The 16,352-nt window shown below is 57.2% G+C and overlaps 2 protein-coding genes across 3 annotated transcripts in view; one reads left to right on the top strand and one right to left on the bottom strand.

The window, feature by feature from the left end:
• Positions 1-541: 541 nt before the first annotated feature.
• DUSP18 (dual specificity phosphatase 18) lies at positions 542-2,316 on the bottom strand. The gene is made up of 2 exons (XM_062182296.1): positions 2,225-2,316; positions 542-1,262 (listed from the first exon to the last, which is right to left on the bottom strand). Exon 2 carries the CDS (start codon positions 1,202-1,204, stop codon positions 638-640), a length of 567 nt encoding a protein of 188 aa, XP_062038280.1. The 5' UTR covers positions 1,205-1,262; positions 2,225-2,316; the 3' UTR covers positions 542-637.
• A 352-nt stretch (positions 2,317-2,668) lies between these two features.
• Positions 2,669-16,352, top strand: part of LOC133752012 (uncharacterized protein C5orf52-like) — a 45,987-nt gene continuing 32,303 nt past the window's right edge. The window contains exons 1-3 of one of the 2 annotated variants that reach the window (XR_009864882.1): positions 2,669-2,994; positions 3,674-3,782; positions 10,790-11,235. Coding sequence is in view for 1 of the 2 variants with exons in the window: in XM_062182297.1 (XP_062038281.1) it covers positions 2,735-2,994; positions 3,674-3,782; positions 10,790-10,978 (558 nt within the window). In the remaining variant the exon portion in view is untranslated. Of the gene's footprint in view, positions 2,995-3,673; positions 3,783-10,789; positions 11,630-16,352 lie in introns of those variants that run through there. The other variant, XM_062182297.1, reaches the window with a different exon arrangement.

Raw genomic sequence — 16,352 nt, forward strand, 5'->3', positions numbered from 1 at the left:
CTCTGAGGAACGGGCGCGGGCTGTCACCGCGTGGATGCTGACATGTGATGGGGCCGGGCTGTCACCGCGTGGATGCTGACATGTGATGGGGCCGGGTTCCCAGGCCGCAGCTCAACGTCTCCCAGGCCAAGGGCTGGAGGCAGGCCCGCCCTCCTTGTGAGCCCTGGACCAACACTGCCTCTCAGCAGAGGGGCACCAAGGGCTCCCCGGCACTTTTCCCACGCACAAAAGCACTCAAAAGGAATCTTGGGCGTTTTTGGTTGAAATTTTATTCAGTGGGACGCTTTCTCTGAAAGCTACCTTATGCGTGTGATCTAGAAAACCAGAGTGAGGCCACGGTGGCAGGGATGGAAGGTGGGGGCCAAGGCTCCTGAGCACGCCCGAAGCTCGCTTTCCCGGCAGGTTGGCAGGTGCAGCCGGTGCCGCGACGCTTAAGGCTCTGGCTGTGCGTTGGCAACAAACCAGGTGCGACTGTGGCAGACTCGGTCCCGGCCAGTCGCCCTGGGCACTGGGTCTCTCTGCCAGGGCACCGGCTGCCTCCCGCCACCCTGGGGCCGGCAGTCGCGGCCTGCCACCCTTCGCCGTTGCATCTCTGGCCTCGGGGTTACAGGGTTAGAAGCTACAGTCCTCTCTTGGGTCACAGCGGGATCATGAAGCGCACCTCCTTCTCGTAGATGTCGGGGATCGGGCCCACCGGGGAGCTGAGCATGCGCACACTGTTCTTCCCGAACAGCTGGAACTCGTAGTGGATGAGCTGCTCCCAGAAGCCCACGTTGGGCCGGATGATGGGCCGGCAGGCCTTGGTCCAGGCGTGGGCGTCCAGCAGGGACATGGCGTGGTACTTCATGAGGTAGGCGAGGCACAGGGCGGCCGAGCGGCTCACGCCCGCGGCGCAGTGCAGCAGCGTGCGGCCCTGCTTCAGCTCCACGCCGTGGATGTGGTCGGCGATGGGGTCGAAGAAGCCGTAGAGCGGCGAGCTGGGGGCGTCGGCCACGGGCACGTGCATGTACTCGATGTGCTCGAAGACGGTGTTGGCGACCTCCACCGACACGTTGACCACCGAGGTGATCTGGTTGCTGGCCAGCAGCAGCTTGTTGTTGGCGGCCGAGCCGTTGCTGAGGTACAGGCTCCGGGTGATCTGCGAGAGGCCGCTGACCGACGGCTGCCGGAGCTGCACCGGGAAGGCACACGAGGCTGCGCTCATCAAGGCGGGGGCTCAGAAGGCGCGGAGGCGGGAGGCCTGCATCTGGCTGCTCGGGAAACTGCGGGCCGGAGCGGGCGCTGAGCGAGCGCGGAGGCCGGCGGCCCAGCCCGCGGGGTCCGGGGAGGGGTCTGCGCGCCCCTTAGGCGGCCTTCTGAGCATCACAGCTCAATCACCCCCAGGCGGGGGGACTCAGGAGAAACACAGACACCCAGGCCTCCCCGAGCCCACGGGCTCCGCATTTCCAGCACCCCCAGCGGGTGGTCCAATGGGCACAAAGCCCCCGCCCCATCCCTGCTGGAACAGGCCCGAGTCTCCGCCCTTCAAAACTCTCTCGCCTCCAGTCCCTCCAAGCGGAAACCACTTCGCATGGGCTCCCGTCCCGGGTCCTCTGACTTCCTGCCCCATATCAGACCCTGAGCCGGGGCGTGGGCCCAGAGACCCCCGTCCTGGGAGTGGCTGGAGGGCCGGGAAGAGCAGGGCGGGGCGCAGCCTCTCGCTTCCGGAAGCCGGCCGTGTGGACCTGCTGTCAAACAACACGGTCCTCCGTGCCGGCTCACGTTTCTGCGCCTGGGGAAGGGAGTGGCCGCAAGCCTCCGGGCAGGCCGGAGTCCCGGGCGCCACAGCAACCCCAGGATCCAGGGCAGAGAGGCAGCGGGGCCTCAGCGCCCCGCCATCTGCCGCCATGCACCCCCATCTGGGCCGCGCGTTCGCTTTAAATCACAGCTCTCGGGGCCAGCGAGGCCGTGGGCAGAAATGAAAAGTCCAGGCTGGGGGCCGGGGGTGGCGTGAGAAAGGACCCGGCGTCTGAAGATTCCCAAGGGGCAGGGAGTTTGGGGGAAAAAAAAAAAAGCAACTTGCGAGCAGCCGGGCTTCACCGTTTGTAAGTCTGGGAAGCCGCAGGCGCCCGTCGGCCGCGGTTCGAGGCCCGAAGCGACCCGAAGCTGCCCAGGTGGGTGTACCTCGGGGGAAGGTGGGGGGCGCCCTCGCCGGCTCAGCGTCAGGGCCCCGCGACCCTCTTACCTCTCGCCCGCAGGAGGGCTGGCGGGTTCGCTGGGGAAGCGGCCGCGGCGCCGAGTCTCGGCCGAGGGTCTCTGGGGGGAGGCCGCAGAGCAGTCACGGTCCCGGGGCCACAGTCCCCGCCGGCACAGCGCTCCGGTCTCCATGGCGATGGCCCCACGTTATGCTGGGCCTTTGGCGAAGTCCAGGCCTCGGTCCCACGGCTCACCAGGGTTACCCGCCCCGCGACCGCGCCGGCTGCAGTCCCGGGGGCGAGGCCGCCTCGAATCAGCCCCCCGCAGCCCACTCCATCCCGCCCCGTCTGTCTCCACGGCAACGCGCCGGGTCGCACCACGGCGGCCGCCGAGGGACAATCCTGCCGCGGCGGCGGCTTCCGGGGGCGGGGCTCCGCGCTCTGGCCCCGCCCCTCCGCGCGCGTCGCCCTGGGTAACGCGCGGCGCTCGGCTCGCGGCGCGGGCCCGGGTTGAGGGAGGCGGGTCTCCCTCACACCGGGTCCGCCCGCGCTCTCGGACCATGAGTTCCAGCTTGACTCCCATCGCCGAGTCGCCCTCCGTCGCGAAAGACCCCGCGACACAGCCGGTTCGGGTCACATGGGACCTGGCCCGGTCCGAGGACCGAGAGGCCGCCGCGCAGGCGACCCCCGGCCCCAGCGCCCCCCGGGGCCCCGAGTTGCGACGCGACAGGGTCGGCAGCCGCGCGGAGCGGGTCCTCGGGGTCCACCCGCAGCTGTGCTTCCTGCCGCCGCGGGCCTCGCAGCCTCTGGTGCTCGTCAGGTGCGGCCCTGGGCCAGGCGCGGCTCCAGACCCCCTCACGGCGCGGTCGCTTTAGACCCCGAGGGAGGGCGCCGCTCCCGCCCAGCCCCCCACCCCCACACCCCCTCAAGACCTCTTCCCTGCCCCGGATCAGAGAGCGGTTCTTGGAGAACAATGACACGCATTGTGGGACTAGCGAGCACCACGGGACTACGCATGCGCTGTCCGTTCTTGGGCGCGTCCTGGGGAGAAGAGGGTGACGTCAGGGGGTTTGAAACCTTGACCTTGGGCCCTGTTAGCCCTAGGCTGGACAGACAGGTGCTGTAAAAGGCGGTGAGGGTTGACGCAACCAACTCTGGATTCTGGCAATGTATGTCCCTTTGGCTGGCGTCACCTTTCTTCTGAACTGGCCCTGACCCTTCAGTCCCCTTGGATTTGACCTCGTGTGGCACGGGCACCTCTGGGATGGGCCCTCAACCCCTTAAGAGCCGCGTTTTTCGTTCTTGGCATCTAAGAAACACCCCCACCCCCCAAGTAGCCCCTCTGTCTGAATGGAGACAGCTAATGAGCAACTGTGAAAACTGACCGAACCGTGCTGGGTACCCCCGCTAGGGCACCGTCCCTCCAGGCGCTGGGCCTGCCCTGGGCCCAGCCGTGGTCACCTCTAACCTGAACCATCTCCCCTCGCCCCTCCCAACAGCGGCATGAATTCCAGTGAGGCAGCCGTGAGACGTTTCTTACCCAAGAACCACTTGTCCCGAGTGATCATCCGTGACAACCTGAGTGCCCAGCGCATCTGTGAGATGGAGGTAAAGCGGCCGCACGCTTTACGGATGTTCGACCCACATTCATCGCGCTTTCCCCGTATCCTGGAGCTGGGAAGATCATAGATCTCAGAGATGATGGGGACCCATCCAAGCACCGTAGGCAGGCCCCGTTTTGTAGAGGGGACCCGTTGGTACCCGAGGTTGCTGACTTGGCCTGGGGTGTCGCCCTTATTCCTGGACTGAAGGAGCCAGGGAGAACGACTCCATGTCTCTTAGGTCCTGTAGTATCTCCCCACCCCCAACAAAGCACAGTATCTCTCTGGGGAACCCCTGAATAGGTTGTTACTGTCTGCTGTACAGGGTCTTGGGTCTTACAGCTTGGATTGGCATCAGCACTGTCTGCTCCGGTGGTTTTTCCTTTCTGGATTATCCCCACTTTCCAAACGAGATGAGAACAAAGGCGCGTCTGCCTCTCTGTGCTTCTGGACAAGTAGGATTGGAGCTGCTTCCTTAAGCCCAAGTGCTCTGGCTCCAGTGGGGCCCATAGACCCTGATGGCTGGCCACATGAAATGAGTCACGAGGGCCTGCGTGGGGCAGGTGCGACAGGTGAGCAGGATGCACTCCAGGAACGGACTCGCGCCTGCACGCAGGGAAGCAGCCTGGAGCTGATCCTCCTCCTCCTCCCCTTATGTTTTTTGTTAATTTATTAGAAAGAGAGAGACAGAGACAGGGAGAGAGATCTTCCATCTGTTGATTCACTCCCTGAATGGTTGCAACGCCCAGGGCTGGGCCAGGCCAAAGCCAGGAGCTTCATCTGTGTCTTGGATGGCATGGGTGGCAGGATCCCAAGCACTTGAGCCATTTTTCTTTCTTTCTTTCTTTTTTTTTTTTTTTTAAGATTTATTTATTTGAAAAGTCAGAGTTACAGACAGAGAGAGGGAGAGACAGAGATCTTTCATCTGCTGGTTCAGTCCCCAAATGGCTGCAATGGCTGGAGCTGGGCAGGTACAGAGCTAGGAGCCAAGGCCTTTATCCAGGTCTCCTACATGGGTGCAGGGGCCCAAGCACTTGGGGCATCTTCTGCCACTTTCCCAGGCACGCTAGCAAGGAGCTGGATTGGAAGTGGAGCTGAGACTCCAAACTGGTGACTTGGGCCATCTTCCATTGCTTTCCCAGGCTCACTGGATTGGAAGTAGAGAAGCTGAGAGACAAACCCATGCCCATCTGGGATAACGGCATTGCAGGCGGCAGCTTAACCCTCTGTGCCACTATGCTGGCCCATGCTGCCCTCTTCCTGCCTGTGTCCCAGTGTCAAGTCTGGGTGGGCCCATGGGATTCCGGCATGGAGCAGGGTGGAGAACCTTAGCAGCGGCGACATATCCAATTGAGGGCTCAGCGTTCCCCGCCAAGAGTCCAGAGATGTGGTGCAGTAGAAACAGGGTGAACTTGGAGATGGGGAGGTCAGCCTTGTGTGACCTCGGGCAAGTTACACTTCCCCCAGAACACTGCTTTCTCATCTGTGAAGTATATTCTATTTTTTCCCCCCCCAAAAAAAGATTCATGTATTTGAAAGGCAGAGTGACAGACAGATTTTCCATCCCACAGTTCACTCCCCAAATGGCTGCAGAGCTGGGTTGGGGCCAGGCAGAATCCAAGAGCCAGGGATTCCATCTGGGTCTCCCAGGTGGATGGCAGGGGCCCAAGCCTTCTACTTCTACTGCTTTCCCGGGTGCATTAGCAGGCAGCTGGATTGGAAGCCGAGCAGCCAGGACTCCGGTATGGGGTGCCGCATGGCGTAGAATCTATTGGGATGCTTTTGCAGGTGATATAAACTGACCCTGAACTAGTTCAAGCAAAATAAAGAACATTAGGCTTACATAGTCAAGGTTGCATGGGGCACGGTCACCGGGTTTGGGGACGAGCGAAGCCAGGGCCCCTGATTGCACTGGTGTGTGTTCACCCTCCCTCTCATCTCCCTGGTCTGCTGCTTTCTGACCATTGCCGCCGCCATCGGGCTGGTTGTCTCTGGGGAGTGAGGTCACAGGAACCCCTGGCCTGAAGACCAGAAAAGAGAGAGTACTTCTGCTGTTGCTCAAGTGAGACAAACCCTAGAGGGGGATTCCACGTGGTCCCAGCTGGGTCACGGGCCCATCGCCTGCTCCAGGACTGCAGCCAAGCAGTGTGGGAGCTCTGCTCTCTGGCCCAGGGCGGATCAGGGACCAAACCTGTAAGCAGTGGGCGGGGACTACACCTCTGGCAGTGGGACGAGGATCCCTAAAATCCTGTAACTGCAAACCCCTGAGTTGTACGAGACAGCTGTGCTGTCCAGAGGCTTCCTTTTAAACTGTGTTGCGCCTGTGTGTGTCTTGGCACTTGATGTCCTCGGTATCATTACCCTTCATTTAATTATTCAGGAAACAGACTCAGACTGACCATTGGGGTGGCCTCTTGAGCACTGCGGAGTTATGCACAGGGGTCTGACTGGCCATTATGTAAGACGTTCTCCCTTAAGAATGGGCTGGGGCTGGCGTGGTGGCACAGCAGGGTAAGCCACCACCTGTGATGCCAGGCATCCCACATGGGCTCCAGCTCCTGTCCCCGCTGCTCCACCTCCATCCCAGCGCCCTGCTGATGCAGCTGGGAAAGCAGCACTTGGGCCCCTGCCATCCATGTGGGAGACCCAGAAGAAGCTCCCGGCTCCTGGCTTTGGTCTGGCCCAGCCCTAGCTTTTGTGGCCATTTGGGGAGTGTCCCAAAGGATAGAAGAGCCCTTTCTCTGTAACTGCCTTTCAAATAAACAAATAAATCTTAAAAAGAAAGAAAAAGAGCATGGGCTGCCTTCTCCGATTGTGGACCCCGTGACTAGTGAGAGACCGGCATGCAGGACTGCACGGGTTTAGGGCTTGGGTGGGAGCGTGGCAGTGTTTCTGTCTCCCTGGAAAGCATTCATAGTGGTTTTGGCCACTGGATCCAACCGGCACAGCTGAGATCTGGTGCCGTGGGACGCCCCTGGCTCTGACAGTGACGGCTGATTTCATTCATCTACGCCACGCTTCCCAAGCCAGGGTGCTCTTGGCCCTTAGGGGCCATCGGCAATGCCTGGAGAATATTTGTTTAGCACAGGCACCAGAGGGATGGTGTTACTAGCCTGTGGTAGGTAGAGGCCAGGGAGGTGGCTAAACCTCCTACAGTGTGCAGGGCAGCCCTGCCCCCCACCCAGAGAACTGTCCAGCTCTAAATCTCACTCACGTCCAGGCTGAGAAACCCTGCCCAGGAGTCCCACTCACGGTGGACCCAGTGGCCGAGAGAGGCCAGGAGCCCTGCGGTCATGGGTGGACTGGAAAGCGATGGTAAAAGCAGCACTGGCGTCTCGGTGGCTGGCTGCGTCAGTCGTCTCAGGTGCATGACAAATTCTGAGAGGACTTCCAATTTCTGTGAGAAAACGGAATTAAAGAGTAAGGTTATTTTGGTACAGATAATTTTTGGCAATCCATTCATAGTTTTCTTTCTAAACAAGGCTTACTGGGACCGGTGCTGTGACGTAATAGGTTAAGCCTTAGCCTGGGGTGCTGGCATCCCATCCCATAATGGGCACCAGTTCATGTCCCAGCTGCTCCACTTCCGGTCTAGCTCTCTGCTGTGGCCTAGGAAAGCAGTGGAAGATGGCCCAAGTTCTTGGGCCCCTGCACCCACGTGGGAGACTTGGAAGAAGCTCCTGGCTCCTAGCTCCAGCCGTTGTGGCTATCTGGGGAGTGAACCAGCGGATGGAAGACCTCTCTCTCTCTTACTCCCTCTGGCTGTAACTCTGCCTCTCAAATAAATATAGAAATCTTAAAAAAAAAAAAAAGAAAAAGAAAAAAAAAAGAAAAAAAAAAACCCACAAGATTTATTTATTTGAAAGGCAAAGTCTCTCTCTCCCTCTCTCCCTCCCTCACTGCCTCCCTCCCTCTCTCTCTCTCTCTCTCTCTCTCTCTCTCTCTCTCTCTCTCACGCACACACACACACACAGATCTTCCATTTGCTCCTTCACGCCTCAAATGTCTACAATAGCTGGGGCTGTTCCAGGCTGAATCCAGGACCAGGAACTCCATCTGGTTGTCCCGTGAGGGTGGCAGGAACTGGACCCACTATCTGCTGCCGCCCAGGTGCATTCACGGGGAGCAGGGTTGGAAGCAGAGTTGCCAGGCCTTGAGCTGGCACCTCGATATGGGACACGGGCACCTCAGGCCGTGGCCACTTCTGCGTAATGTGCATTTTCCATGACCGTTGAAGAGCGGCCTCCCAAACACATGGATTTCAAAATAATTTGCCCCAAATAGCTTATCTTTGAGTTCTCTTGTCCCATGAGCTTTTGGAAGTACTGCCATATAGATTCCTGGCCCCTCTCCAAATCCTTCTAAGCTGGAACCTGAGGGCTGGTTTTTTTGTTTTTTTTTTTTTTAATCAAGCAACTTAAATGTTTCCTGTGCTCAGCCAGAGTTAGCGAGGACTGATTGGAACAATGTGTCTTTTTCAATGCCATGTCTCCCAGGCCTCCTCTTCAACCCATGGATGATGAATCCCATCAAGGTGGACTGGCCTTTAGGGAGAGCTGCTTTGCTCTGGGTTGGTCTTATCAGAATACTCTGTAGATTTCATCGTCTCCTATCAAATGGTGTCTGTTAAACAATGATTCATTTTATTTCCTTGAAAGACAAGAGAGACAGACGGACAGAGGTCTCTCCCAGCTTCTCATTCACTCCCTCAATGCCCAGAGCAGGTGGGGCTAGCCCAGTTGGCAGCTGGGAGCCTGGAACAGGAGTAGCAGGGACCCAACCATGAGAGCCGCCGCCTGCTGCCTTCCAGGGTGTGGGTTAGCAGGAACTGGGACTGGGGAGCAGGATGGCCTGTTAACTATTGCAACAAACACCCTGCCTCCCACCAGATTCTGTTTCTCTGTGCCCTAAACCTTCCCATCCTTCAAAATCCACCTCCCCCAGTTTACGTATCAGCTCTTCCATTCAGCTCTTCTTAGTGTTTCCTTTCTTTGAATTCTGTGCTTCCTTTTAGGGGTGTATCTCTTTTATTTTTATTTATTTGAAAGAGAGTTATAGAAAGAGAGGGAGAGAGACCTTCCATCTGCTGGTTCACTCCCTGGGTGGCCACAAAGGCCAGGGCTGGGCCAGGCTCTCTGCCTCCCCTGGCACATTAGCAGGGAGCTAGATCGGAAGTGGAGCTGCTGGGACTCGAAATGGTGCTCATGTTGAATGCTGGTGTTGCAGGTGGCAGCTTCACCTGCACCATCACACACCCCAGGGAGGTATCACTTTCTGCCTGGCCTGGAGATATCTGGACATGTGTCTCACCTCCTGACCACACTGCAGCTACTGTGAGCGCCTATCCTTGATAGATTTTTTTTCTAAAAAATTTATTTATTTATTTATTTGAAAGAGAGAGAGAGAGAATCTTCCACCCACTGACTCACCCCTCAGATGGCTGCAAGGGCTAGGGCAGAGCCAGGCTGAAGTCACGATCCAGGGGCTTTTTCCAGGTCTCCCATGTGAGTATCAGGGGCCCAAGTACTTGGCCATCTTCCACTGCTTTCCTCAGACCATTAGCAGGGAGCTGGATTGGAAGCGGAGCAGCCAGGACACAAACGGGTGTCCATATGGGATGCGTGCTTTACCCACTGTGACACAGTGCTGGCCCCATCCTTGATATTTGTATCCCCTCCTGCAGCCAGCTCACTGGAATAAATAAATGACTTGGGGGGGGGGGTATCACTACGTTCCTAAATCTCTGGTTATGAAATACATGAAACTTGTATAACTTCCAGGCCTGAAACCAAAATATTCTACTAAAAAAACAAAACAAAACAAAACAAAACAAAGAAAGAGTAAGATAAGCTGTGCCTTCCCGGACCTTCCAGTCTTGTTGTCAGCAGGACAGAGGATACGTGACAGGACGGCACTTCGAGACAGTTCGTGGAAAGTGAACACTATGAAAAAACTGCATGCATGTCAACGTTGTTTTGCCCCAAAATAAGCATATTTTTAACTCCATTTTTCATGAACTTTTTTTTTTAAAGATTTATTTTTTATTTGAAAGAGTTACACAGAGAGAGAGAGAGAGAGGTCTTCTATCCGCTGGTTCACTCCCCAATTAGCCGCAACAGCTGGAGCTGCGCCCATCCAAAGCCAGGAGCCAGGAGCTTCTTCCAGGTCTCCCACATGGGTTCAGGGGCCCAAGGACTTGGACCATCTTCTACTGCTTTCCCAGGCCACAACAGAGAGCTGGATCGGAAGTGGAGCAGCCAGGACTCGAACCAGAGCCCATATGGGATGCCAGCACTGCAGGCAGCAGCTGTACCCGCTACATCACAGTGTCGGCACTGAACTTTTTTTTTTTTAAAGTCATTTATTTATTCGAAAGCAGAGTGACACACAGAGAGAGACTCCAAATGTCCACAACAGCCAGGGCTGCACTAGACCAAAGCCAGGAACTCCATCCTGGCCTCCCACATGGTGGCAGTGGTCAAGTACTGGTCCAAGTCCAGGCTGGCAGCAGGGAGCTGGCGTGGAAGTGGAGCAGCCAGGGCCTGAACCAGCGCTCCAGTATGGGATGCTGGCGTCCTAAGCAGCCGCTTAGCCCATGGTGGTGCCACAGTGTTGGCATCTCCCTGACCTTTGTGACGCCCCCTTGTGGGAGATGTAAGTAGAATTCGGTGTGACACCGGGATGCCACGGTGTGTGGGAAGCAGCACCTGATGCGTTGTGGGAGGAGACTCCCCTGTGTCTTTCTGATCGGTCTTCAGTACAGAGGTTGTCAAGGCCAAAGTCAGGTTCCTAGACTGCAGTTTGCCGGAAGGTGAAGGTTCTCCAGCCTGATGCCTCTTCTTTACCAATGGAGACGCCGAAGCCCCTGTGTGTGAAGGTAATTGTTGGAAGAATTTGCGTCCACCCTACACATCGTCCACCCCCATGCCGGCAGCCCCAGAGGCCTCGAAGTGGCTCCTTGCTCCTGACCTCACCTCTGATTGTTTTTCTTTTTTTTTTTTTATTGTCGTTAAGATGAGAGCATCAGAGAAGACCAAGAGAAAGAGGAGCCACCTGCATGACCACCTGAAGAAGAAGTTCATGCTGGAACAGCTCCGGAAGCTGGAGCGCTGGAGGCGGGAGTCCATGAGCATCCGGCGGTACCTGTACAGCCTGCCGCCCGTGTACAAGTTCCAGTCCCACAAGAGAAGCCAGCCGCCCTAGCCAGGGCAGAGCCATGTGCCCAGGGTCACCGTGATGCCCGTCTGACGGGAGGAGACTGGGAAGAAGCCAGCCCATGCCAGCGTGGAACAATAAACTGAGACCAGCAGACAGCAGAGCACAAAAAAAAAAAAAAAAAAAAAAAACCACAAAACTGAGCAGCGCTACTGTTCCTTGCCCCAGCCGTCGCCCGTGTCCTGGAGAAGGTGATGCTGACGGGCCAGTCCTTGGCCGAGGAAGAAATTCAGCCTTCAGCACCCGTATGTGTGTGTGCGCTGGCAGGCCAGGACAGGGACATGGGGCTGGTGATAGCTAAGATGGGAGGGGCCTCAAATACCGGGCATTCCAGTGGTAAGGAGGTCAGGGTTGGGGCCGGCGTGTGGCTCACTTGGTTAATCCTCCGCCTGCGGCGCCAGCACCCAGGGTTCTAGTCCCGGTTGCTCCTCTTCCAGTCCAGCTCTCTGCTGTGGCCCTGGCGGGCAGTGGAGGATGGCCCAAGTGCTTGGGCCCTGCACCCGCATAGGAGACCAGGAGGAAGCACCTGGCTCCTGGCTTCAGATTGGCGTGGTGCCGACTATAGCAGCCATTTGGGGGGTGAACCAACAGAAGGAAGACCTTTCTCTCTGTCTCTCACTGTTTAACTCTGCCTGTCAAAAAAAAAAAAAAAAAAAAAAGGGAGGTCAGGGTCGGGCATCAGACCTGGCTTAAGTGGCTCTTTCTTGAAGCTCCTCCAGCCTCCATTAGAGTGACAGGAAGAGAGAGAGAGAGGAAGAGAGAGAGAGAGAGATATCTCCCTTTTGCTGATCACTCCCCAAACGGCCACAACAGCCAGGGTTGGAGCATGCCAAGGTCAGGAGCCAGGAGCTCCATCCTGATCTCCCATGTGGGTGGCAGAGACCAGAGACTTGGGCCGTCATCTGCTGCCTTCCCAGGAGCGTTAGCGGGGAGCTAGGTCCGAGGCAGAGAAGCTGGATCTTGGTAAGCGAGGCCGGGGTTGCAAGCAGCAGCTTAACCTCTCCCCACCCCCACCCCCAGTGCCACAAGGCCAAGGCCAGGCCCCCGTTATCCTACTCTGAAAGGGTGGGGGCAGCAGCAGGTGCAGCTGCCATGAAGTACTGACGGGGGCCGTCCCGGGCTTGGCCCTGGGCCTGGCACTCCCCGAGGCTGTCATGAGGACTCTGGCCTGGCTGGTCCCCACTCTGAGCTCTGTGCGCTGTGCCCGCCACACATTGAGAGTCTCCATGCTGTGCCTTCACTGTGAAGAACCCTCTAGAATGTCTCAGCTCCCACGGTTATCTCAGCGGTGCTTCCCGCGAGGCGGTTCCTGTCTGCCCTTCCCCTGGGTCCCGTGGGTTTCCTCTCCCGTCTGAACTGGGATGACTTAGGGCGGCTTCATTTCTGCCTCACCGTCTGGTGTCGGTCCTATTCCTCGGATGAGAGGGACTTGGACAAGCTCATGGGAAATGAAATGGAAAGGTAAATTTACTTTGCTGCGAAGCGCGTGGCAATCCGTACTTCCAGATTTCCTGCCCGAGAGTTCACAGTTCCCACGATCTTTGTGGAAACCCCTGGTCCGTCCCCTGGGGGCCAGGGGCAGGCAGAGGCTGCGCAAGATTTTGGGTTCCATTCAGGTTTCCCTTCTTTGGTACGCCCCCAGCTGGCCCCAGCAGAGAAGGCCCCTCCCTCTGAGCCCTGTGCACCACGCCCCGGTCTGCACACCACGTGTCCTGGGTCCCGAGGTGGCTGTGTGACTCCCTCATCTCTGTAGGCACAGTGCCTAATAAAGGAGCAGTCGCCGGGTGTTCTGGATAAATGCTCCTTTACTCCTGTTTGTGTCACTCACAGCATCGGGACAGTGCACAGAGTAAGGGCCGGGCCCATGTTTTTAATTGTCATTGTATTTGAAAGAGAGAGAAATCCCATCTGTTGGTTCACTCCCCAGATGCCCACGGCACGGACCAACCAAGACTGGGCCAGGTGAAAGGCAGAGCCAGGAGCTCCACCCTGGTCTCCCACGTGGGTGGCAGGGACCCAAGTACTTGAGCCGTCACTGCTGCCTCTGGGGGTGCACACTGGTGGGAAGCTGGATCGGAAGCCCAGAGCAGTTGGGGCACCAACCCGGCACTCGGGTATGGGTGCTGCTGTCCCTAATGTATGCACAATTTTGTTTTTAAAGTTAACCAGGTGTCCTCCGTTTCCTGAGCCAGGCACAAAGCTCCGTTCTTTGCCAACGTGATTGCATTGCATCATCCCAACCACAAAATAGGTCATTTTAGGGAGAAATGGGGGCTCAGAGAATAAGACTCCTGCCCAGGTCAAATGCAACCCTGGCTTCCCCTGAAGATTATCTTCTAGCCCCATGGTCAAAGTTCTCTCTCTCTCTCTCTCTCTCTCTCTCTCTCTCTCTCTCTCTCTCTCTCTCAGATTTATTTATTTGAAAGGCATAGTTGAAGGGGAGGGGGAGAGAGATGCTGTGAGAGACCCAGATGGAGTTCTAGGTTCCTGGCTTTAGCATGGCCTAATCTTTACTGTTTTAGCCATTTGACAAGTGAACCAGCAGACAGAAGATCTCTCTGTCCCTCTCGCTCTCTCTGTCTCTGTCTCTGTCTCTCTCTCTCTCTCTTTAAAATACTTATTTATTTGAAAGGTAGAATTACAGTGAGAGGAAGAGACAGAAAGATCTTCTATCCGCTGGTTCACCCCCCAATTGGCTGCAATGGCTGGAGCTGCGCTGATCTGAAGCCAGGAGCCAGGAGCTCCTTCCGGGTCTCCCACGCAGGTGCAGGGGCCAAGGACTTGAGCCATCTTCTACTGCTTTCCCAGGCCACAGCAGAGAGCTGGATTGGAAGAAGAGCAGCTAGGACTAGAACTGGTGCCACAGGCGGACGATTAACCTACGCACCACAACACCAGCCCCTCTTTCTCTCTTGCTGTCACTCTGAGTTTGAAGTCAATCAATCAACCAATCTCAATCTAAAAAAAAGAGGGCCGGGAGGAAGTATTAAGAGGACCACGCCCCTCTCGCAGGCCTGGCTGCAGGCTGTCAGGAGGGGCAGTGACTTGAGAATCCCAGCTCAGTGGCATCACAGCGGCCTGTGAAAGCACAGGATGGCTGGACTCAGAGGGACAGCTTGGCAGGGAGGAGGGGAGGCAGCCAGCTCTGCCCGCTGGCGCTGAGAGCCATCTCCACGTTCTCGCGCGTCTGCCCGCTCCTCCCTGTGGGCTCTTCAGCAGCAACTGAAGGCAAAGGTGGAGGAACCGGTTTTCCTGTTTGCTGGGACACCTCTGGCTTTTCCTGGCCGGCATGGGCAAGTGGGGTGACCTGGGGATGCGAGTGCCTGGGCCCTGAGCCGCTCTGATGCTGGATGAGTCACCCTCTCCGCTGACAGTTTGGGGAGCAGCTGTCTGGAGCAGATGGCCCCGCCCTGTTTTACCTTGAACCTGGGAAATTGATTTGCCCCTGGGGGTGGATGTGGGACGGGATCCCAGGATGCTCCCGCTCGTTTGGAAAGTGGGAATGGGAACCCCAGATCCCCTCATCCAGGATTTCAAGAGGCCCTCACAAGGTACAAGGTGAGAAACTGCTTTGAGAAATGAGGTCACCAGGCCAGAGTGTCCCAGGGGAGTGCCTAAGGCCCAGGTGGTGGAACCCAGGCAGATCCCATAGTGACCACAAGGGGTCAGCAGACACTTGTGCTCAGGTACTCATCACGCTGCCCGCCTGTGTGTGTGCTGAGGACACCCTGGGGACCCCTAGCAGGAGCAAGAGACGGACCCACATCCCCACCCATGCCCTGGTAGAGTCAGGAGGTATCGTCTGCTATTGCAATTCAGATCTGGGTCCTGCTGTTGACCCTGAGAGTCTGCAGGGCCGGGGTGCGGGGAGGGGGTGGCGCTGAGGGGACAGAGCAAGGGCAAGTGTTGGACTGAGCCCTTCTGCCTCCCCCGGGGGAGCCTCTCTCCATCTGCAGCCCTCGCATCTGCACCTCGTGGGTGGGGGAGCTGGGGGCGGTCTCTGCCCTTGGCTGCCTCAGATCCTGAGATGTGGCACAGAGCTCTGCACACACAGTGCTTCAAAAATAGCTGCTGCTCTGAGCGATGCCAGAAAACCCCGGGCGTATACAGCAGGGTACTTTCAGGGTGAGCTCTGCTTTCCGTCCACCCATCCACCGATTCACTCAAATGCCCACAACAGCCAGGGCTGGGCCAGACCAAAGCCAGGAGTCAGGAGTTTTATCCAGGTCTCCCACGTGGGTGGCAGGGGCCCCAACACTTGATCCATCCTCCTCTGCCTTTCTCTGGCCATTAGCAGGGAGCTGGATGGGAAGCGGAGCAGCCAGGACACGAACCGGTGCCCATATGGGATGCAGGCGACACAGATGGCGGCTTTACCCACTGTGCTACAACACTGCCCCCAAATGGCATCTTTACCACTGTGCCAAATGCCTGCTCCTCACACTGGCCCTTTGGCTATCACATTTCCTTTCACTCCTCACGTCGTTTAATCTGTGTTCCTGTTGCCTGCGCTTTTATAATGACCGAGCTGGAAGCCTGGTTAGCCTCAGCTGCAGCTTGTCCTGGGATGTGGGCTGTGCTGTGTGTTTCCTACCGGGCCGCAGCAGGAGGCACACGGCGTCGCCTGTCCTTGTGCTTCTGGTGAGGCTAAGATTGATCGGCACGTTCGGCTGATGTCACCTGTTCTTTCCTGAAGTTCTCCATCAGCCTCACCAACTTAGCAGCTGGTGATGATCTTGACCTTGATCCACTTTCTCACTGGGAGTCCCGAAAGGGTGGTGCTTTGTTCCGATTCTGTCATTTCTTCTGCATGTATTAGCTTTCTTCTATAAAGAGTTTCCCCTCATAAACTCTGGTTGCTATGGGATTCAGGTAGCACAGGAAAGGCAGGATAAGGCTAACTTCTTTCCCTGGATTGTTTTCTGAATAATGACTTGGTGCCCTACTGACCTTCAAGGAGACCGAAAACGATGTGTATTTTTGTTTTGTCTCATAACTTTAGGAAGTTGAGGCTTTAACTTTTGGATTTTTATGTAGTTGATTTGTGAGCCCATTGCAATCATTATCGTTTTTAAAAATAATCAGAGACGGCCAGCGCCGCGGCTCACTAGGCTAATCCTCCGCCTTGTGGCGCCGGCACACCGGGTTCTAGTCCCGGTCAGGGCACCGATCCTATCCGGTTGCCCCTCTTCCAGGCCAGCTCTCTGCTGTGGCCAGGGAGTGCAGTGGAGGATGGCCCAAGTTCTTGGGCCCTGCACCCCATGGGAGACCAGAAGAAGCACCTGGCTCCTGCCATCGGATCAGCGCGGTGCGCCGGCTGCAGCACGCCTACCGCGGCGGCCATTGGAGGGTGAACCAACGG

This window comes from Lepus europaeus, chromosome 23 (assembly GCF_033115175.1).
Source record: "Lepus europaeus isolate LE1 chromosome 23, mLepTim1.pri, whole genome shotgun sequence".
Classification (NCBI taxonomy): Eukaryota; Metazoa; Chordata; class Mammalia; order Lagomorpha; family Leporidae; genus Lepus; species Lepus europaeus.